Genomic DNA, 22,266 nt, shown 5'->3' on the forward strand with positions numbered 1-22,266 from the left:
TCCAACAACTTGGTGGAACCCTGGGCAATGTCCCTAGGCCCCCAGGCTTGCAGCATCTCCTGTGGAAAATGCAGCACAGCAGCACAGACTGGGTACAGACGCCCAGACACACATACCTGGAGGACTATGCCTGGCTGACACACAGATCCTTCACAGGGATATGGGGATACACTCACGCACATCCACCGTGCACGTGAGCAGGCCCACGGACACACAGTCATGCAAAGTCATAAAACAAACAGCCCTTTACCCAAGATCCCCACCTCTGGGCTCTGTGGTCCTCGTCCTGCCTGTGGTTCTCCTCCCCGGCCACCACTCAGTCCTCCAGTCAGGCCTCTGTCTCCATCACTCTGGTCACGGTCACCAACAACCCCCTGCTGCCAAGCCTCTGGTGCATTCGCTTCCCTCTCAGCACTCCCCCAGCTGGGCTCACGTCCCCGGCTAGTCCTCCCCTGGATCTCTTCCTCCTGCACTGGCTCCTCTGTCTCAGCTGCTGCTCCCCGCTCTTCCATGTGGGCCTCAGGGCAGAAAGACCCGGAGCGCTCAGGCGTCTTCCTCTCCCTACCTGTCCTCTTGCCCTCCAGCATCTCACTCAGACTCAGACTGGAGATACCATCTGTATGCCGCTGAATCTCACATTTCTCTCTCTTGTACCAACTTCTCCCCTAGCTCCAGATTCCTATAGCCAAGGGCCATGGCCAAGCAGATGCACTGACTCCCTCTGCCCACCCCCCAACCTGCCCTCTGCCCGTCCCATCTCTACGATGGCAGCACCACTTTTCCTGCTATACAGGCTCTAAGCCTCAGAATCATTCGTTTCTGATCTTCCCACCCACTCTGGTACCTGATCCATCAGCAGGTCCCCTCACCTCTACCTCCCAAGTAGATCCCGGATCTGACCACTTCTTACCTCTTCCGGGGCTTCCAGCTTTGTCCAAGATGATGCCATCTCTCCCTGGACAGCTGTCCACCGTCTGACTGGTTTCTTTGCTTCTATTCCTCCACATCCTGTCCCCTTACCCAGTCTATTCTCTGCCCCGAAGCCACATTGATTTCCAATCATAAAGCAGATCACTTTACTCCTCATAAATATCATAAAGCAGATCATTTTAAGGATGCTTAAAAACCCACACTGGCATCCCTCTGCAATTCAAATACAACCTAAAGCCTTACCATGGCCCACAAGACCCAGGGTCACCCGGTCCCTTCCTTTCAGTGCCATCTGTGGTCCTCTCCCCCATATCTGCTGTGTTCCAGAGTCACTGGCAGTCCTTCCACCCGCTGAACAAGGCAGGCCTATCCATGTCATCCCTAACTTGCTGTGTCCCCACCATAAACACTCCAACCCCCACCTACTGTTTGCAGGGCTGGCTACTTTCTGTCAAGTTTTAGCCCAAACATCACCTCGCTGGACAAACTTTCTCTGATCACTTAGTTAGAGTCAGTCCCCACCCTGGCTAGGTGCTGTCCCATTCCCTTTTATTAGGCTGGCCAAAAAGTTCATTTGGGTTTTTCTATTACATCTTAAGGAAAAATCCAAACAACCTTTTTGGCTAACCTGATATTTTCTGTATAGTGCTTACTGCCATCTGATATCTTTCTTGTTTGCTTGTTCTTGTTGGCAGCAACTCTGCATGCTAGATCCCCAGGGTCTGGCCAACTCTGGGGCTCAGGAGATGTTTTTGAGTTGTTGACTGAATGAATACACAGACCACCTTTACAGACAGTCACATTATAGATGCTCACACTTGCCTCCACACCCACTGCTCATGCTCAACTCTTAACAACAAAGACTGCACCCACTGCCCCCCTCCATGTGCTCACACCCTGCACTGAGAGACCCAACGAGGTGTAAACACGTCAGCCCCCCATAACAACACAGACACACACCCCTACAGATTCACCCATGTCCCCTGTCAGGATCACATGGACACCACAGACTTGACCCTTCTCCTCCCCACCCCATCACAGCAGATAGACAGACAGACATACTCTTACACATAGACTTTCAGCTCCATCTTCTGAGAATAGCTGACGGTGGCTAGGTGCTGGGGGAACTAGGGCCTCCCCAAACCTGCCATAAGAACAGCTTTTTCATAACTGCCAGCTCTGCACACATCTGAGGTCTGACTGCATCGAAGCCTCAACCCCCCTTGAGCTCCTGCTTCTCTTCGGCTATATGTGTGGACCGGGGTGGAGGCTTCCAGCACAAAGCCAGAGAGCTGGGAAGATGGACCTCAGAGTCCCTTCCTGCCCAGGGCATCTTCCAGGGGCCAGAGGGCAGTCATGGGAGGGAGGTAAGGTTCTGAGCTGGGAGGCAGGAGGTACCAGCCCACCCTAGACCCTCGCTGGTGCTGCCCATAGACAAACACACGTGCCCTCGTGGAGACAGATTATGATGGGAGTAACAGCCTCAAGCAGATGGCAAAGCCTGGCAGACAAACACGAGGCGGGGGGCGAAGACAAATAGGTGTTATCAGCTGCCAGCCCGGTGCAGAATGAAAAGCAATGGAAATGGAAATGGGAAAAGGAAGGAGAATTAAAGTTAAATTGAAAGGGCTGCCTCTCTGCACAGTTCTCCGAAGCAAGATTCTGTGGCTTCTGGACACCCACTTTCCGAGGGACCTGGCTTTTTGGCCAACCCACTGGGCCGCATACAGCTCACAGGGCCTGTTCCCCTGAGTACCCTGGTGATCAGCCCCAGGCAAGGGGGCGCTGCTGTAACTGGGCACAGTCTGAACCCCAGGGCACCCGCCATGCATAAGCTTTTCTTGTCTCCCCATCAGTGTAGTTTACTATAGGATATCCTGGCAGGGACGGGGGGATTTCTGAAATCCTCCCTTTTCCATTTTGGGGGAAAGGAAACTCAACATCCAGCACACATGGTGTCAGAGGCTGAGGAGAGGGGCTGTGTGGTTGGTGCTGACCCATACATAGAGGCTCCGTACCCTTTAGTTCAAATCCAAGGTGCTCTGGCAGTGCGGGAGAGAGGAGGGTCAGAGGGGGAAGGGATGGAGGGAGAGATACAGACAGAGATGGGGGAAGGGCGGGAGAGAGAGAGAGAGAAACGTTGGTCAGGACTCTTCAGACACCAGCAGCAGCCTGTGAGGTGAAAGCAGGTTAGTGGGGTCCCCTCCCAGCCTCCTGAGCCCCTTCCCTGGCACCCAGCCCCCAGGAGCCCTTGCTGGGGGGTAGGGAGAAGAAGGGTTAGGCTCAGCAGGCAGGGCGGGTTCTTTAGAGATGAGCTGTGGGGTTAGTACCTGGTGGGGAGGGGCAGAAGTCAGTTGGCAGATGTCCCCGGGGAGGAAAGTGAGTGGGGGGCAGGGGTCCGAGGCATCCCCATACTCCCCCTCCCAGCTCCAGCATCAACCCCTCCTGGAGACAGCCTGCTCTGCTTGAGCTCATTCACGGGGTCCTTTTTTTCTGTTCAGAATGAGCGCAGAGGGTACTCAGACTGGCTCCTTGTCCCTGTTCTGTCCCCTCGGGCCTCACTGGCCTGCCCATCTACTAGGAGCTTGGCATAGAGGCTCAGAGTCTGTGGGGAGCAGGAGTGGGGAGGGGAGCAGATCACTTCTCTACCTGACACCCCCAACATCCTAGAAACTTGCAGGGGTGAGGCCTTGGGGTGTGAGCCTACTTTCACCACTTAGGAAAGCAAACTTCACTTGGAGAAAGAGACAAGCGTGCACCTGTAGAACACCTGTGCCCCCTTCATGGCAGCCAGTTGTGCTCCTTGAAGTGGGATCATGTTGTGAATGTGCAATTTCACGGTCCTTCGAGGTAGACGCCCAGGACATCGAAGGCTCAGGTAAGAGGGCCTGCCCAGGAATCCGCTCTGGCACTGACCTGCTGTGCAGCCTCAGAGTTCCCTGCCTGTCTGGCTCTCAGTCTCTCATCTGTTGAATGGGGATCAGGCCTGGCTACGGGATCCCTGGAAGGTCTGCAACCCGGCTGTGCTTCAGAATCGTCCAGGCCAACGGAACCGGGCTCTGGGGTTGGAGCCCAGAAATCTCCCCTATGTTTTTTTTTTTTTTTCCCCCTATGTTTTTGAAAAGTGCACCTAGCATTCTACGGTAGCAGCCGGCATCTGAGTGTGGGCTTCGAGTCTCTCTTTTGTCCCCAGTTTGCTGTGTGTGTGGTGGGGGGAGCAAGTCATAGTTTCTGTTTCCTCATGTGTCAAAGGTGCCTGTAGCCAGGGAGAGGAATATGGGCAAGGTGGTGGGCCAGGGCCCTCTCCATGGCCTCCCCACATGCAGAGCAAGCTCTCCCAGAGCCCAGGAGGTGGAATTGTGTTCTGAGGTTCTCATCTCATCTCCTGTGGAGGAGGGGAGCATGGGCACGTGCGTCCAGCCCTGGATTTCTCCTCTGCTTCCTGACAGGGAGTCCAGAGGGCTCTGCCATTGGAAAAGGGCAAGAGAGCAGGACAGCTCTGACTGAAAGAGACTTGAGGAAGATCCTGGGGCTCTGACCCCTCGATTCCATGCAGCGACCACACCCTTGAAGCATGAACCCCAGCTCTTCCAAACAGGAACCCTCCTGGGCACTCCTGTTAAATTTGAGGTTGAGGGTGACCTCTTTGTCGTCTTACATGTACTGTAGAAGGTAGAGGTTCTTAACACAGCGAGTCCTCTCCTCTCTTGGGGCTCCCTGGGCTGGCCAGCTATGCTAAGCAAGCAGCACAAACTTGACAGACTCAAGGGGTCCTCAGGGGCAGCTCTCACTGAGCAGCTAATCTTGTAGCCCTAGGGACCCTCCAGGAAGCTCGACAGAGCTCACAGCATTTGGATATGCACCCAGGCTCTCCAGAGAGAAGAGCCCACTTGGCCACAGCACCCCAGAGGCTGAGAGAACGATGGTTCACAGAGCCGGTTTGGGCTCTACTCGTGGTGGTGTTTGTATTAGATGAGGCAGCTGGGGGCCAGTGGTGCTAGGACACTTTCCCAAGGTCACACAGCAAATTTGGAGGCAGAAAGGAGGCTACAGGCCAGGTCTGTGATCTCTTGGGGCTAAGCCATAGCTATTCCTGCCCACTGAGTCCCTGGGCAGGCCTGACTGGCTAGTCCTCAGGACAACGACCACCTGGAGAAGTGAGCAGGGCTCCCAAAGTCATTTAAGAGTTTTCCCCTGTATCACTCCTCTGGGAACCAAGCAGTACAGCAGCAGCTTTGGGGGCTCCTGACTGGCCTCCCCTTTGAGTCAAAGGCCAGTACTGTCTTGGATCAACAGCAGTAGCTGGCAGGACTGGTTATGTGACTGAGGGTTTGGCTGGCCACTAGAAGGCAGCCCCGCTTCCCTTGCCCCGTGGGTGGATTCTGAGGGGCCTGCAGCTATGTCAGCCCCGGCAAAACAAAAACCAAACAAAAACCCAAACAGTCTTCTGCTCATCATATTCACTGATTGCCACTCAGCCAGCATAGAGTGACACAAGTAACAGACAGGTCCCACTGGACAGAAATTTGCATACTGACCAGTAACCATGGTCACCTGCTGCTGAACTCCCAGCAGGGCCAGCTGATCAGACAATAGGCAAAGTCTCCATCCTGGACAGGCCCTGAGACACATGGTCACAGGCTCCTGGATGAGGAGGTCCTGATGTGGACCCAAGAGCATGTGCTCATGTGCTGTGTGTGTGTGTCTGTGTAAGCAGGTGTCAGCACACGTGTGTGTTGGCGTGCGAGTGCAGGCATGTGCTCGTGTGTTTGTGTGAGTGCAGATTGGTGCTCTTGTACGTGAGGGGTATCCACGTGCACAAGTTTTGATTCTTAGGAAGTGGAGGAGCTGTCAGGGGAAGAAGGGGAAGTTACTGTGGCCACAGGTCTAGAGGCTGTCTGGACAGAGGGGGAAGGTCAGACACTTTGCTCAGGATGTGCTGAGAGTCAGCCTCTGGGGGGCCCTCACCCCCAGGCCAGCAGTAGCTGGGAGAAGAGCTTGGCTGTGTTCAAGCAACAACTGCAGGCCCTCAACTAAGCCTGTCGTGTGTCTCCCTTCATTTCATCCTCACAGCGACCCTCAGGGCATAGATGCCATTATCCCCATTTTACAGATGAGAAAATCAGAGAGGTTAAATGAGGCCCCCAGAACAGTAAGCTTAGCTGCTGGCAATATTATTCAGGTCCCTCTGAATCCAAGCCTGAACACTTAAGTTAGCATTTTATGCTCCCTTCTCAATTATCTGATAGACAGTGCATGAAGTGCTCCGGGAGAAGTGCTTGAAGAGTATAAATCCTTTACCAAAAGGTGCCAGCAAGAATCCCAATAATACCAGGCAGAAAGGCTGCATTTCCAGATTCTTTCCTGGGCTCCCGGGGCCCGGCTGACCCTCCCAGGAGACCTGAGCTGAAAGCTGAAGACGCCCAGCTGGTAGGGAAGCTTGGACAGCGGCCGAGTTCTGGAGGCTCCACTGCTCTGATTCAGGATGCACTGGGACTCCCTGTCCAGAACAGTCCCGTAAGCTAGGGAGGCTCTGCGCCGAAGGGGGAGAAGGAAAAGGCCCTCCACTGTCTCTCTCCTGGTCCTCAGCCCTGCCTGACTGCTCTACCCTCCTGACTTGCAGTCCTCCAACAGGGCTGATCTGACCCTGCAGTTGGTCCTGGAGCCTGGGCTCAGGAGAATTCTGTTGGGCCACGTGCCCACAGGCTCAGTTCCTATCCCCACGGCCTTCCTCCCTGGCTTCCAATGGGAGGGGCGTGGGGAGAGAGCTGCCACCAACACTCTATTAAGATAGTTGATCATCTGGGCTGACCAGCCCCCACCTCCCTGGCACCTCCACGCTCCTCTTCAAATCTTGGCTTCCAGGTTCTTGTGGAGGGGGTACATCTAGGCTTTCGTGCTATGGTCTGAGAAGGGTGGGGAGGTTCCTTTCTCTACCCTGAGCCCCAAATCCCTTTTCTTAGGGGGCCTGCCCTCGGCCCGTTCATGTCAGGCACCATCAATCCAGTTTGAATTCCTCAGGGGACCCATCTGTCCTCCCTGGAGAGGAGGAGGTGGATGGCAGGTTGATCAGGGGCCTAGTGAACTCTGGAGGATGGGGGCCATGGACCGCTGGGCCCCAGATGGAGTCCACGGCCAGTCTGTGGCTTTCTGCTCTGCTCCACCGCCACCTGACGGCACTTGAAGGAACTGCTCCCAGCCCCAGATAAAACCCGCCACAGTCATGGCCTCATCCCCCCAGCTCCAGGGCTCACACTATTCTCAGCACACTGTGCAAACCAGAAAGTTCCACCTTCAGAAGTGGAAGAGAGGAAGAGAATGAAGTCCTGGATGGGGACTCAAACCAGAGAGGACCTGGAGAGAGTCGCCAGTTACTCCTCCATTCCTTACTCCCTCTATGTTTTAACAATCTTGGTTGTTTAGTTGCTACGTCATATCCAGCTCTTTGGGACCCCATGGACTGTAGCCTGCCAGGCTCCTCTGTCCTTGAGATTTCCCAGGCAAGAATACTGGAGTGGGTTGCCATTTCCTTCTCCAGTGGATCTTCCCAACCCAGGGATTGAACCCACGTCTCCTGCATTACAGGTGGATTCTTTACTGCTGAGCCACTAGGGAAGCCCATGTTGAGCAACAAACAATAACCTCCTCCTCCATCAGCATTTAGTCGCATGGCTGTCTCTAGTCTCCATGGAAACCACTGCCCTGGGGCCTGTATTCCCTCAATCCTCTTCCCCATTCTCCCCCATCTCCCCAAATCAAACCAAAACAAACTCTGGCCAGATCCCAGATCCAAAAGCAGGCTTTCTGAGAACTTGTTTCTCTCTCAAACACACAAGCACACACTCACTGCCTAGCCCTGCGCCACCCCCGCCCCCAACCCCCTCAACAGCCTGACATCCTCAAACAGGCTCTCAAGAGGCAGGCAAGGGCTCTGCAAATGCTTCTTCCCATCCTGGCCAGGCTGCCTGACCCCCGGTGAAGAAGAGACCCGAGCCTGGCTCTGCCCAGCTGCAAAAAGACTCCAGTGTGACTGTGACCAAGCAGAGGAGGCAGGCGCTGTATCAGTCCCCTCTGCATGAAACTGAGCAGGGCCCTGTAGGTCCTTCCCCAGGAATGACCCCCCAGTCACCCCTGCCTCTTGTTTGTAGAAAGGCTTTAGCCTCCCAGGCCTTTCTCATCGAGTTCCAGAGAGCACATTTAATCAGAGAAGTGAGAAAGTGCAGAAACCATGGAAAACAATCAAACAAGACAAAATAATACGAGTTTAGCCATAAAACAAAGTCTGGGACCTCTGGTATACCCTTGAGTTGTTTTTCAGATACTAAAACCCCCAGCAGGTGATGACCACCCCCACGCAGGCCCCAGGCTGAGTGGAGCCAGAAGGTTGATCACTGAGATTCCTGAAGCATCACCCTGTTCCCTCGCCACCAGCCAGTGAGAGCCTGAGCACGAGCTGGACACATGTCTCGTGACCCCATCCGCCCACAGTCTTTCCAATCCCTTCCCTGGAGTTGCTCTTGTCCTCTGCTTGCCGCCCTTGCAACAAGCGCTATTCTTTCTTTCCCCTCAACCTGGTTTGGTAGGTTAGCTTTGCTGCATGTTGGGTGAGCAGACCCAAGTTTGGTTCGGTAAGACGCACAGGTGTCTGATGAGGACTGAGAGGACACCCCTGCGTCCCCCTCCCCCAATCTCTGAAAGCAAGGCCCCCATCCTTCCCACGGGGTGGGGGGTGGGGTGGGGAAGAACTGTCAGTTAGCAGGGAAGGAAAGAAATAGAAGAAAGAGACATACTGGAGAAGTTGACCATTGCGAACTGCTGACACCTGTCCCCGGTGTATCCCACAGGACACCTACCAAAAGAAAGAAAACCAGAAAGAGAGAGCCAGGATAGCAAGACACAGGCATTGCAACACCCCGGCACGGGCTCCTGCCAATGCCAGTTGGGTTCCTTGCCACTGTTAACCATTTGTACCGGCCTCACCACTCTGCCCCTTACCTGCAGCCCTGAACTTTAAACCCAAGGATTAGGCCAAAAATGAAAAAGCAAAACAAAAGAACTAACAAACCAAAAATACGAAAAGGAAACCAAAAACAGCCAAAGATCAAAACAACCAGCACCCCTGGCCCTACGTCCTACAACGGGGGGGAGTGGGGGGGACTGCACCCAGAAGCTTTCTAAGGAGCAGGGACTTGTGTTTGTATCTTCAAACATACTTTGCTTAGGATCTGGCATGTACAATCGCAAAGGCAGTTTCTCCAAACATCTCTGTCCGAAGAATCCGTTTGGACATCTGGAGAAGGAAAAGGGGAAAAATCACAGAACAAACTGGCATCATCCGCGAGGCTTAGGTTAGAAATCAAAGTGCACAGTGATGAATGAGAAAACCAAGTCGAGCGCTGGGGCACACTCGTTGCTGGAGGGGCTGGAGTCGGGGCTGGGTGGAGGGCTCAGAAGTCTCCTTCAAAATCTCTCTAATAGATGTGGCTTCAGGTGGTGGGGAAGCAGGAGTGGGGGTAGGGAAAAGATGGTTTGGGGAAGCTGGGTGGGGGAAATTGGGAACTTAACTGCCTAAAGGTCCTAATGGTCCTTAAGACTTCCCTTCTGACCTGCCTGGGGCCCCATGAAGCCAGACTTGTAGCCCCTTGGTGCCAGGCAGTCAGCAGGTGGGGTGTGGGGTGGGGAGGGTTGGGAGCCTGGGAGCTTTCTGGAATACCAAGTTCTGGGGAGCCATTCCTTCCAGGCCCCACCAAAGGGTTCTCTCCAGGGCCCTGGGTAGGATTTCTCATCCATGAAGCAGCCTCCAGAAAGCTCAAAGGAGAATGGGAATGCTGTTCCTAGGTTGTGTGCCCACAACAAAAGGGGCCTCGGAGATGTCTCATCTATTCTTTCAAAAAGGGGTTCTGTGGCCAAACAAGTTGAGGAAATCCATTGCTGGGTTTCCTGGTAGAGTTGCGGTGCATGTTAGCATATAAAAGGCCATGAGGAAATTTTTAGGAGGAAAGAGCTGAACTTTCCAGTTTGTTCCAAATTTATCTGACCTTGGAAGTCATTTTTCTGAGGAATTCTTGCGAACATGCAGTTTGGGGAAGGCTGCTCTGGAACAGTATATATGGGGAAAGCTTAGTGGGGGACAAGTGAAGGTGGAGAGGAGCCTGAATTACCAGCATCCCAAAGTTGGTGGGCCCAGGGTGGGTGTGGGGCATCCGTTCTTGGGTGGCAAGAATCATGATGCAGGGGGACTAAAGCAGGCTCCTTGGAGACCCCAAAGCCTCTTCCACATCAGGGGCCAACTGGCTGCCTGGGACGCCTGCCCTCTCCCCATGACCTGCTCCTATGTCACTGCGTGGCTCTGGAGGGAGTTCATTCTCCCTCATTGCCTCCTACAGAGAACCACCCACTCCCATCTCCCTGACCTTGTCCTTACCCCCAAGGTCCACTTCCTTCTGCTCCCTAGCTGCTTCTCTCCCTCTCTCCCTCCAAGTGATTTCCTGTCTTGCAGATTTCTGGGAGACATGTCCAGCCCTGTACACTCTTCTGAACCCCAGCAAGGCCAGGTACTTAAGGGAAGCTTACAGACAGGGCCAGAATGACCCCCCACCCCCAGCCCCCTACTCAAAGATGGGTCTATACTCTTCTGCCTCTTTAATTTAGGAAATTAGGTAAGCCCATCACCAGTGTCCCCTTAGTAACAGATCAATACGGTTCATCAGTAAACTCCCCCAAGAGGTGAATGTACTATATATCTCTTAGCATTTTAGTGTATACCAACCATCAGTAGCCCCTTGAACTTACAGGGGGTGATGGCCATTGGCTGTAAAGATCCTCACAAAAACCCTGTGGCCTCCAATCTAGCCTGGAGGATTGGGAGCGGTTGATGAGCAGACAGCTGGAGTCTCTGTGGGCCTTAGGGTATCTCCCTCAGGTGAGGCAGGAGGCTGGTCCTTATAGTAGGGGCAGTGTATACGCAGGTATGTCTGGCCAAAGAGCTGTAGTGGAGGACGGGGTGTCTGGAGAAGGGAGGAGGGGAGCCTGCCAGGGAAGCTGATGCACCCTCATCCTGTTGAACAGGGTGCTTTGGAAGAGGAAGCTACAACTTTGTCAGTACATTCTTTTCTGACCCCCTTGCCCTCATCCCCAATCATCCCAGCCCAGGAGAATGGAGGCAGTGGCTAAGGCTTTCCATCCAGCTCACGTTGGGCTTAGCTTTCCTTTCTCAGCTCTCACAAACTGATTCCACTTGGGAATGGGAGGAGAGGTGTAGAAGTGATTTTTTCCCAAAGTGGAAGCACCTTTGGGGGTGGAAGATATAGACCCAGGAAGTTGCCAAAATGACTCTTGGAATCCTCAAAGGAATAAGAGAGAGGCTTGACTGTGTCCAATGTCTGAGATTAGCCCGGCTCTGGAGACGGGGAAACCTGTGTGTGTGTGTGCACATGTGCACACATGTGTGTAAGAGACAGAATGGGAAGTGCAGGAGCAGGAGGGGACAGAGGGGAATTTATTCCCATTTCGGAGAGCCAGGATGCTTTCCTGTGGCTCTTGGAGATGCAGGATAATCAAGTACATCCCTATGTTCCTGGCCCCATACCCAGCCTGGACTACCCCGACTGTATCCTCCTATTTTTCATGGCCACAGAGTTGCACAACTCCAGGTGGTGCCGTGGACTCTGTCTACAACACAGAAAAGCCCTCTGTAGTTGTGCAATATAGTCCTACCCTTCCTCCCTGGGAAAGTGTGTTCCCTGCTGGCTGAACAAAGGAGAAGGCAGTGGGAGGTGGGCACCTCACGGGGCAGTACCCTGGCTCCTTTCATTAGCCTTGCTTGTTGAGGATGAGCCACTTCTGGGAGGCTGGAGGCATCCCTGGAGAAGGCTCTGGGGGGTGGCCAACAGCCTTGCCACCCTGCTCCCAGAACCTGGTAACAGGGAACAGGCTACATTAGCCTGTCAACCAGGAGCAGGGGCTGAACTTGGCATGGCTGGCTGGGAGTGGGTAAGTTCCCACTCAGGGATTGACTCCCTGAATTTCAGGGACATGGGGTACAGGCTTCCTGGCCCTTAGCCCCACGCCATTATCCTTGACTACGGGAAGGTCTGTGCTCAGGGCTGGAGAAGAGCAGGGGTGAGAGAGGGGCAGAGAGGAGAGCCCGCGGGCTGCACCTGGGATGACAGAGGTTGGGACTCTGCCTCCCTGGTTTCCCACCCCACCTCCCGGGGCTCAGTTTCTCCTTTTGGTAGCCTGGGGATAATGCCATGTGTGCTGCCCTCACCCAGGGGAAGAGGAGGATGAGGGGTGAGGGTGTGCCCCGGGCACTGGAGGGAGTGAAAGGTCTCTGGCCTCATGAGCGGGGGGCGGGGTGGGGGGGTGGAGGTGGAGAGGATGAGCAGGCAGATGGGGATGGGATGAGGGATCACCTGGACGTGGGAGCAGGGGATGGGGGGATGGGCTGATGGCAAGGAGAGGCATGCCACTGGTATGTGCACAGGGCTGGAAAGAGAGTCTTGTTCTGTCATCATCCCCTGAACCAGTCCCCAAGAGTCACGCACCAACCGTGCTCTATAAAAACACGGAGAGAAGAGGAGAAAGCAGCAAGAGGAAGTGCAGAGGCCCCTGTCTGGCCCAGACAGGAGGCGGTCACCATGATTTGGACCCCCGTTTTCAAATCCCCCTAAGTTTTCCTTTTTAAAACAAAATTCAGTATCAATGACACTGTTTCTTTTGACTCTGAATTCTAGAAAAACAGGAGGGATGGAGTGTGCCCGCTTTCCAACACTCCCCGCAGGGCTCGGAACCAATACACAACAACAGGTGTCAGAAAACCAGGAAGGAAAACTGATTTTTGTCGAAAACTGGAATGAAACTGACCAGTTTAGTTTCATTATCCAAGCTAAGCGGAAATGCAAAAAAATCAAAATAAAAAAGTAAACAAACAGCACAAATGGTACGACGTGAGTTCCGTTTCCTAAGTTCTCTCCTTTTTATTTCATCCATTCCATTCAGGGTGTCATCAGGAACCCCAAAAGGCCTGCCCCCCTTCCCTCCCGGCTCACCCACCCTCAGAATGGCCTCTGGGTTCTGCCCTGCCCCCCTCCCCCCTGCCCTTCTCCAGCACAGCTCTGAAGACCTGCCCTCCTGATTGCCATCCCCACCAGGGGTTCCCCTCTCCTGGGAGTCCAGGGAGTCAGGGAAGTTGGTTCCAAGAGCCCTGGCTGGGGTTAAGGTGGGGAGGTGGCAGTTCTGGGTACCGAGCTCAGGTTCTAAGCAGTGAAATCCAGCTGTCCTGGTTGGGGTGGGGATAGGACAGCATCTTCACAATGGCTCAGGCTCCTGCACCCTGCTCCTCTCAGATTCAGCTGGGTGGGACCCAGAGGGTCCTAGGGGTACAGCCTTGCTGGCAGGGGTCCCCAGGAACCCTATAGCTCATTGTTCTCTTTTCCACACTAAGCTCTAGCACTAAAGTCCTGGGCTCCGCAGCCCTCCCCAGCCCCAGCACCTGTCCTGGCTGGCTGCAACCTTTCCTGTCCGGAGCCAGGGCTGATCAGTGACAATGCTGGGTCCTTTCAAGGGTCTGGGAGTCCAAGCGGCTAGAGAAGATAAGAAGCTTGGTGTGTGTGTGTGTTGTAGGAGATAAGAGGAGGGGGTCCAGGGCTGGGCCATCTTTGTATGGTATTCCAGAACTTTTAACACATTTCTATAGATCTATTCCTAAGTGCTCAGAGCATTTTCAAGGCTAGAATGTTCCCAGGGTCTGTGACACTGTCCTAGAGGCAGAAAGAGAGGAGGAGGGACTGAGTCTGGACTGAGAACTTCCCAGAGGACCTGCTGTTTCTTTGGGCACTGTCCCTTGAGATCCAGGATGGGGGAGGCTGGAAGGTAGATGGCAGCAGGTAGAAGGCGGACCAAGACAAATGCTGGCAGAGGAGGCCGGCTGGAGCCCAGGGAGTGCCTGGCCGTCCACTGAGGGGAGAGTGTGAAGGAGGCGTGGCCCCCATTATCACGCTGTGAGGTGGGGCTGCCTTTGGCTAAGGTCATAATCAGGAGGGAGCTGGAGGCCAGAGGCAGGAGAGCTGGGAGCACTGACTGGACCTTGTCTGTGGGGCTGGCAAATGCCTCCCCCTGAATTTTCATCAATGCCCTGCTGGCCTGTACCCAGATGCCATGGGGAATGGGGCAGCTCTGGCACCTCACTAGAGCCCAAGGCTGCTTTGAAACCCGGAGTTGCTAACTAGGCCTCCCTCCCTCTGCTCCTCTGGCTTGGAGGGTAAAGAATCTGCCTGCAATGCAGGTGACCTGGGTTCAGTCCCTGGGTTGGAAAGATCCCCTGGAGGAGGGCATGGCAACCCACTCCAGTATTCTTGTCTGGAGAATCCCCATGGATAGAGGAGCCTGGAGGGCTACAGTCCATGCGGTCGCAAAGAGTCGGACATGACTGAGTGTCTAAGCACAGCTCCGTCTGCTCCTCAGATCAGGCCAGAACCCGTGCTGCCCTCACCAGCTCCCCTACCTTTCCTGGCTCGCCCACCAGAGGATCTGTCAAGGGCCAGTGGGCGCCAGCTCCCAGAAGACCTGGTTGGGCCCCAACAAGCCCTCCCTGATCACTGTGCTTCCACCAGCCCTATTGGCTAAGGGTGGGAGCAGCGGTCCTCAGCTCCTGGGAGGTCCTAAGAGGCAGCCCTTGGGGAGGCAGAGTCCCAACATGAGCTTTGTCCTCAACCCTGACCTTGCCCACTCGGCCACACCCGAGTGATGTCCTTGCTGGTGGCCCCTCACACCCCAGAGAGGCACTAGGGACTGAAGTGGCATGGGCAGCAGCCAGCGCATATCTGGGCATTGGCTTCCTGCTGGCAGGGAGAACAGAGCAGACCTCAGCTAGCATGGGCTCTGGGACGGTTGTCCCGCCTGACCCTGTCGGCTTCTCACTGCTGGGAAGATGCGACCTGGGCAGTGTTCATCAGAATAAAGTTTGGAAAGTTGCTGAGAGATGGGAAGGGCAAGAAAGAGAGAGAGAGAGAGAATCCAGTGCCCACTGCCAAGGGCAGAGACTGGTCTCGCCATCTCCCTAGAAGGTGTCAGTGAAAGCGGGGACACTGGAAGATTGGGTGGGTAGGGGCCTGGGACACTGGGACTGCAGAAGCCCTGAGCCCTTTGGAGCTTACATCTCCCTGAATTCCAGGAAAGGGCTAGGAAGTGGGGCAAACCTCCCTGACTACACCCCCTGGGAAACCCCTTATCAATGGCTTGAAGCCCACTTTTTCCTAGAGCCCTCCACTTCTGCCCCGGCCTCTCTCCCCCTGCTCCTGCCCCCACGCCCACCACCCCCCCACTGGTCACTTACTTGCAGGAGAGCTGGTTGATGCCCTCGATGTAGTAGCAGACACCTCCGTTGACACAGTAGGACTTGGCTGTCTCGTTGCACTTCCGAGCATGTCCCGACCAGGATGATAGAGTGGTGCTCACTGGAGGTATGAGAGACACGTGCTGGTGACCCACGGAGACCACTGTCGGGCCCCAGGAATCACCTTCTTCATGGTCCTTCATGGCCCATCTCAGAGCTGGATGATTGGAGACTTTAGGAATGGCTGGGAGTCCCTCAAATCACCAAACAAGGCCAAGGGGAGGCTACTGTGAGCTCTGATCATCTATCCAGCACCACAGTGCACTCACGCTCCAGGCAAACCTCCAAAGGCTGGGAAGATTTTCTTTTTTGAAGGGGAGGAGAGGCTGGCAGAAACTGCTCTGTTTTCTGAAATAAGGGCCCACCTCCACTGCTTCCCCGCATGCCTGCCTTTCTGGGGGCACCCCTGCAGGTGGGATGAGGCACCATGTCTTAAGTGGGGGGGCAAGTCACAGGGTGCAGGGACGAGACATGTACATCCATCTGCACCACTGGGGCTCTCATGGACCAGGGTGTGAATGGAGGAAACTGGGCTTTGCGGAGAATGGCACCTTTTTGGACACTAATTTTCTAAGATCTTGGGAGATGTAGGGAGATCCCTAGATCCCCTCTCTTCTTCCTTTGTCCCAGGCTGGGGACAAGCCTCCCAGAAACGCTACAAAGGCCACTATATCTCCAGAAGCATCCAGGGCCTACATGTCCGCTTTTGCCAGGCAGCTCCCCCACGTCTGCCCCCAGAGGGTAGGCCTTGGGTAGCCTGGGCTATAAATCAGGACTTTAGGTCGCTGGGGATAGGGCTAGGGGACAGCTGGGATGTGGAAACTAGGTGAGAACAAGCCTGGGTTCAAGGCTGCTAACCCAGACTGCACGTCTCTGATGGATCAGATTCATCTGAAAAATGAAAATCCCAAAAGCAGGGCTCCTCAGTGGGATGGCACCCAGAAGCCTGGTTTCAAGTGGAAATTCTTGCCCCCAGTTTCAGTCTTTATCTGCTAGCTAACCCCTCAGGCTGTGTATCCATACTGGCCATCAGCGGGTTCCTGTTCCCCCCACAGTCTCTGGGGCTGGGAGGGCCTCTCCTGCCTGCCCAACAGCCGCCTCCTGACAGGTGGCCCATCCTACCTTGGCCAGTTCTGTCTCCTCAGGGGTACTGAGTCTCCACCATCCCCCACAGTAAGTGGGGGGACAAGAGGAGGAGGAGGAGGGCAAGCACTTGGCGCCCTGAGTGTTTAGACGTGTGGAGAGACAGATGGAGCGCGGGAACGGGAGTGTATACACAGCTCTGCCTCTGTATATGTCTGAGGAGCTCGCTGATAAAACCCAGCGGGCAGGGCCAACTCCCACCTTCCCAGCACACCGTGCCTCCTGCTGGTCAGGCATTCTTGAGCCCCACCCCTGCTGACGTCTCCCACCTCTGTGCAACCCCACACTTGTCTGGGACCCACATGCTTCTGGGTCAGTGAGACCCAGGGAATAGAGAAAGGGACAGAGAAGAGAAACAGCTGAGATGACCACGCCTGTGAGCTGTAAAATCTCATTGCTGGGAGGACCCTAAACGTTGCCCTGCCCTTTGATTGCACTGCCAAGGAAAAGTGAGGAAAGAGCAGAGAAGAGCCTTCCAGAGTCCAGGGTGTGTTGTAACAAGGCCTCAGGGCTCCTGATGTCTGGCTGCATATTCTCACCAGGTACCTGGTCCATCCTGGAAGAATACATCATCACCAAGGCTTGACAGATGGATGCAAACATGATGTGGACCACAGGCCCAGGTCCTCTCCGGGTCCCTGGCCAAGCCAGGGAAACCTCAGGCCATCTTGATGCCCTCTGTTGTCAGGGGTGGCAGAACCTGCCTGACGCTGGGCAGGAGCACGGATGGTGGTGGGACCACAGCCGCACACTTGGGTCTGCCCCCATGCACGTCTGCACGCACCCAGGACTTGGGAGGCAGAGGATGACTCCCGAAGGAAGGAAGATGGGGCCCTGGCTGGGATCTATGGCCTGGGGCTTTCAGAACTGTGCCATAGTAGGGACTAGGCTGGGGCTCTGGAAAGGCAAAAGGGAGAGCAGTGGGGGAACTGGTTGCAGAAGGTGTGGGGGAAAGGCCTTTGCACCTCAGAAAGTTGTACCTGGAGGCCACCCCTGTAATGGCAGGGCCCTCCCAAGTCACCAACTGTGCTGGTGGTGGAGGTTCATGCCAGGAAGATTTCCACATGGAAGATGTGCAGTCATGCTCCTCCAGCACACGTGGGCTCCGAGGGCAATGTCTCACACTCCCTTCATCTTTCTTCACTGTGTTCTCCCATGTTTGGGGAGGTGAAGATGACCCATGACCTCCAAGTGAGAGAATCTGGCCGCTCCCTAGCCACCACCCTGGGGACAGTGCTAGGCTACCCCAAACGCAGCTCCCACTCCTGTGCCCTGCCACTTGCTCCTCTACCCTTGCTCACCTCTGTGACTAAACAGCATGAACCAAAGGCTTGGAGGGAGTCTCTGATTTTTGGTCCCCCAGCTGTCTCTTGCTGAGGCCTGCCTGCCTCCGTACCTCCCGGGGCTCTACCACGTCTTACTACTGCCCTCCCTTCTACCCCCCAGGCCTCCGTGGTCTCTTTCTCGGATGGCCACAGTTGCCTCCTTGTAGGTCTTCCTGTCCTCACTCTTGCCTTCATCTCTAATCTTTCTGTTTTGTGGCTGCTGCCAGAGTGGTCTTTAAAATATGTAAATTGATCAGTCGCTTCCAGTATCAAAACCCTCCAGTGGTTTTGTACTCAGCCCTCCCCAAGTCTAATCTGGGCCTCACCACCTGTCCTGCTTCTTGTCTTGTCCCTGTCTTGCAGTATATTCAGACTCCACTGGCTTAGTTCAGCTCCTCTAAGAGGCCAAGTGACTCCTTGTCCAGGACTTTCAAAATATCAGTGTCTCAGAGAAGCTGCTCAGGTCTCCTCCCTTACTCTTTCTCTTAGTTTTGTAACTTAAAGTATTTATTCTAACAATTAAAGGATTAGTTGTGCAATTACTAGTTGTCTAAAGCCTGAAAGTGAAAGTCACTCAGTCGTGTCCAACTCTTTGTAACCCCATGGCCTATATAGTCCATGGAATGCTCCAGGCCAGAATACTGGAGTGGACAGCTTTTCCCTTCTCCAGGGAATCTTCCCAACCCAGGGACCGAACCCAGGTCTTCTGCATTGCAGGCAGATTCTTTACCAACTGAGCCCCAAGGGAAGCCCAAGAACACTGGAGTGGGTAGCCTATCCCTTCCCCAGCAGATCTTCCTGACCCAGGAATCACCAGGGTCTCCTGCACTGCAGGGGATTCTTTACCAACTGAGCTACCTCCAATAGAAGGTAAGCTCCATATGGGCAGAGGCTGTCTGCTTCACTGGTGAACGAACTCCAGTGTCTAGCATAGCACTTGGCATGTAGTAGGTGCTTAACGAATACTGACAAATATCTCTACCAAGCAAATAAAGACATCTGATTCTTTAGAGAAAGGTACATTCTACTACCATTCCAGGGTCTAGTCTGGTCTCCTTGGCTGCTGCTGATATCAGCACTAAAGCATTAATTCAAGCATTGTCTCTTAGAAAATACAAATATTCATGAAAAATCATTAGGGAAATGAAAATAAAAACCACAGAGGTACCACTTCACACCTCCTCAGATGGTTGTATTAAAAGAGGATGGATAATAACAAGTAGTGGTGAAGATGTGGGGAAATGGGAACCCCCCTACTTTGCTGGTGGAAATGCTAAATGATGCAGCCACTTTGAAACACAGCTGGTAGTTCCTAAAAAAATTAAACATAGTTACCATATGACCAAGCAAGTCAACTCCTAGGCATATACCCAAGAGAACTGAAATATATGTCCACACAAAAACTTGGACACAAATGTTATAGCAGCATTGTTCATAACAGCCCAAATGTGGAAACGACCAGAATGAGGCAACAACCCCAGCTGATGAACATATAAACAAAATGTGGTAGACCCATGCAACGGGATACGATTCAGCCACGAAAATGAAAGAAGTACTGATACATGCTACAACATGGATGAACCCTGAAAACATTATTTTAAGTGGAAAAAGCCAGTCTTGAAAGGCCACGTATTCTATGATTGTATTTCTGTGAAATGTCCAGAATAGGTGAATCCACGGAAGCAGAAAGTAGATTCTGGTTGCCAGGGGCTGGGGGGGATTTAAAGAAAACACCTGGGGAGGTAAACCCAGGAGATCTCTATTAGGCCTCAGTGTCCTGGGGTGAGTGAGTACACTGGGGTCCTGAGGAGACAAGGGCCAGGAGGGAGCTCATGCTGTGGAGATGTTTTCCCTGCCGCCAGCTATTGCAACTGCTGCCCTCCCACCCCTTGCTCATGGACAAAACTCCTCATCTTTCAAGGCTGTGTCGATGCCCCTTGAGCAGATGCTGCTCCCTGGCGGCCCTCCCATGCCCTCTTCTGGCGGCCCCGCCCCTGTAGCCCTGGCTTCCCTGGGGCCCAGGCGGGGGCCCAGCCAACCCACCCTGGAATGAGTCAGAGGGGGGCAGGCACAGTTGCCGCTACCCGCCCTCCACCCCCTCCTCAGGGTGGGGCTGCGGCAAGTCTTCCAGGTTCCACAGGTAAACAGGAGCCTGAGCATCTCTACCTGGTAAATGTTCCCCACGGGACCTCCTGGCCCCCTCCAGTGGCTCTGTCCACCTCCCCACATCAAGGGTAGGCTCTTGCCTGCCTGGACTGAAGGGCAGCTGGAGAGATGTGGTGTGAGGGTATACATGTGTGGTGGTGGCCGTGGCTAGGTGCACAGGATGTAAGCCTCTATACAAAAAACCCTGAGAATCCCAGAATTTTAGGGAGAAGGGGCTTAGAGATCATCTGGCTCAAACTCAGATGGGAAAACTGAAGACTCGGGGGGCGGAGCGACTCACTCAGGGTTGTATGACAGAACTGGAATGAGACCAAAGCTCTGGACTCTGTCCACAGCTCGGCTGCACCGCCGTCCTGCCTGCTGGAGGGACGAGAGGCACAGAGCCCTGAGCACCCAGCCCAAAGCTCCACTGTCTGATCCCTGCCTGCCCAGAACCCAGGCTACTCAGGGCTCAAAGAAGCCCACAGGAGGGGTGGGGCTGCAGCTTATCTGAAGGATCTCACAATGGAGCCCCGCCTGAGGACCCAAGCCCTGTGCAAGACAGAGGACATTACTGTGGTTTCCTTCATGGCAGGGCAGCCTTTCTTCTTCCTCCACACCCCACCCCCCCGCCTCCGAAGTAGTTCTAGCAGGGATGTCACTCATGGTACTCTGCCCCTCAGCACCCCTTTGCACACACACACACATGGGCCTGCCAGGATGGCATCCCACCCCAACGGAGTGCATGGCTGTGCCGAGTGGGGCACAGAACAAGAATCCAACCCTGTGATAATGTAAATGGAGACAGACAGACCAAGCTATCTCTTTTCCCTGGGTGGCGCTGGGATGATGTAAACCCGGAGCTGTCTGAGGCCATGGCCTCCTCTTCTCAATCCTTTCCCTAAACGTGGGGGAAGCCCATTTTACAGGAGGAGAAAAAGAGGCCAACACATGGTGGGAGGGAGTGCCCCGACCCCTGCTCTGAAGTCCAGGATTCTGTCGGGTCTAAGGTCAGTCCTACCTCTGGACTTCTCAGTTTTAAAAACCAATAAATTCCTCAACATCGTTTTATGTTGGGTTCTTATCGGTTCTAACCAAGAAAGTCTTAAAATGTAAAACAGGAAACCTCAAATCCCCAGTGGATCTGAGAGTGCCTGCCCACTCTAGCTACAGGGGATGATGCCGGGCCCCAGCGTGGTCCACTTTCCCAGGCTTGAGACAGGCTGGGAGGGGCAGGAGGGCGCGGGTGCCCCTACCACCGCCATGCCCAGGCTGGGCTATGGGGAGTCAGGAGAGGCCCTGAAGCAGGGTCTGTGGTCCTTCTGTGTTTACCAGGTGGTGACTCGAGCCTGGTACTGTGGTGGGCCACGGGGCTGGAGGGGTAAACAGGCTAGACATGGCCCCATGGAGCTTGGGGGGCTCTGTGTTTGCCAACATCTTTCACATCCTGTAGGTCTACCTGCTTGACTCTGGGCAGAATATGTAACCTCTCTCAGCTTCAATCTCCTAATCCATGAACTACACCATGGGGTTGAGTCAGGGCTCCAGAGGGAATATGGAGAGACCATTTGGGTCAGATTTGTGTAAGCTGGGCTGTGGGGTCAAGTTCTTGTTCCGTGGCTTCAAGGGTGGGGGCATGATGGGGTTAAAGCGCCTTCAGAGGCCACTACTCTGGCCCAGGTGAGCAGGGCTGAAACCTGGGCTAGAGGTGCCCTCAAGGTGGGGTTGGAATGAAAAGAAAAGATGTGAGCGAGAGATCCAGAAAAAAGACTGACCGGGACTTGAAGACTCAGACCTATGAAATCCACTGGCAAGTGGAGGAACAGAGAGGCTGGGAAGAGAGGGGGATCCCTCAGAACACAGGGCAGACCGGGTCTGAGCCAGGTTCTCCTCTGAAGATGCAAGGCCAGGGTTGTTGTTAGACTGCACCGGGTGTGGGGAGTACCAGAAGGCTGTGTGGTGGAGACACAGGCGATGCAGGCAGATGGAGGATTGGATTCTGTGATGGGCAGGACTGGAAGCAAACCCAACAACCAGGTAACAAGTGGTACCTACAGGTTGGGTGTCAGGAGGAGGAACAAGAGCTGTGGGGCTCAGAGGAGGGGCGAGGTGGAGGGGGTGCAACCTGAGGACAGATAGGCTTGGTGACTTTCCAGTCAAGGGCAACAACCAGAGGATGGCCCAGCAGGGAGGCTGCCTCTGTGGCGAGAGGCAGCTAAGGGTGCCATGGACTCCTGACCTTGCACATTTCCCAGGGAGGGGATGACCTGTGGGAGAGGGGCCGGCCAACCCTGAGCAGAGGCTGCCCCCAGGGGTCCAGGGCACCCA

At 54.5% G+C, this 22,266-nt stretch overlaps 1 protein-coding gene across 5 annotated transcripts in view; it reads right to left on the reverse strand.

Moving 5' to 3' along the window:
- The window catches only part of NRG2 (neuregulin 2), a 187,810-nt gene that overhangs the window by 10,950 nt on the left and 154,594 nt on the right, over positions 1-22,266 (reverse strand). Inside the window, exons 4-6 of one of the 5 annotated variants that reach the window (XM_061149427.1) lie at positions 15,266-15,386; positions 8,721-8,779; positions 2,949-2,972 (exon numbers count right to left, since the gene is read on the reverse strand). The exons of 1 other annotated variant lie outside the window; for it this stretch is intronic. In XM_061149427.1, the coding sequence (XP_061005410.1) occupies positions 2,949-2,972; positions 8,721-8,779; positions 15,266-15,386 (204 nt within the window). Of the gene's footprint in view, positions 1-2,948; positions 2,973-8,720; positions 8,780-9,143; positions 9,221-15,265; positions 15,387-22,266 lie in introns of all 5 variants that reach the window. 3 more of the 5 variants (XM_061149425.1, XM_061149426.1, XM_061149424.1) reach the window with 3 other exon arrangements.

The sequence above is a fragment of the Dama dama genome, chromosome 9, assembly GCF_033118175.1.
Source record: "Dama dama isolate Ldn47 chromosome 9, ASM3311817v1, whole genome shotgun sequence".
Taxonomy (NCBI): Eukaryota; Metazoa; Chordata; class Mammalia; order Artiodactyla; family Cervidae; genus Dama; species Dama dama.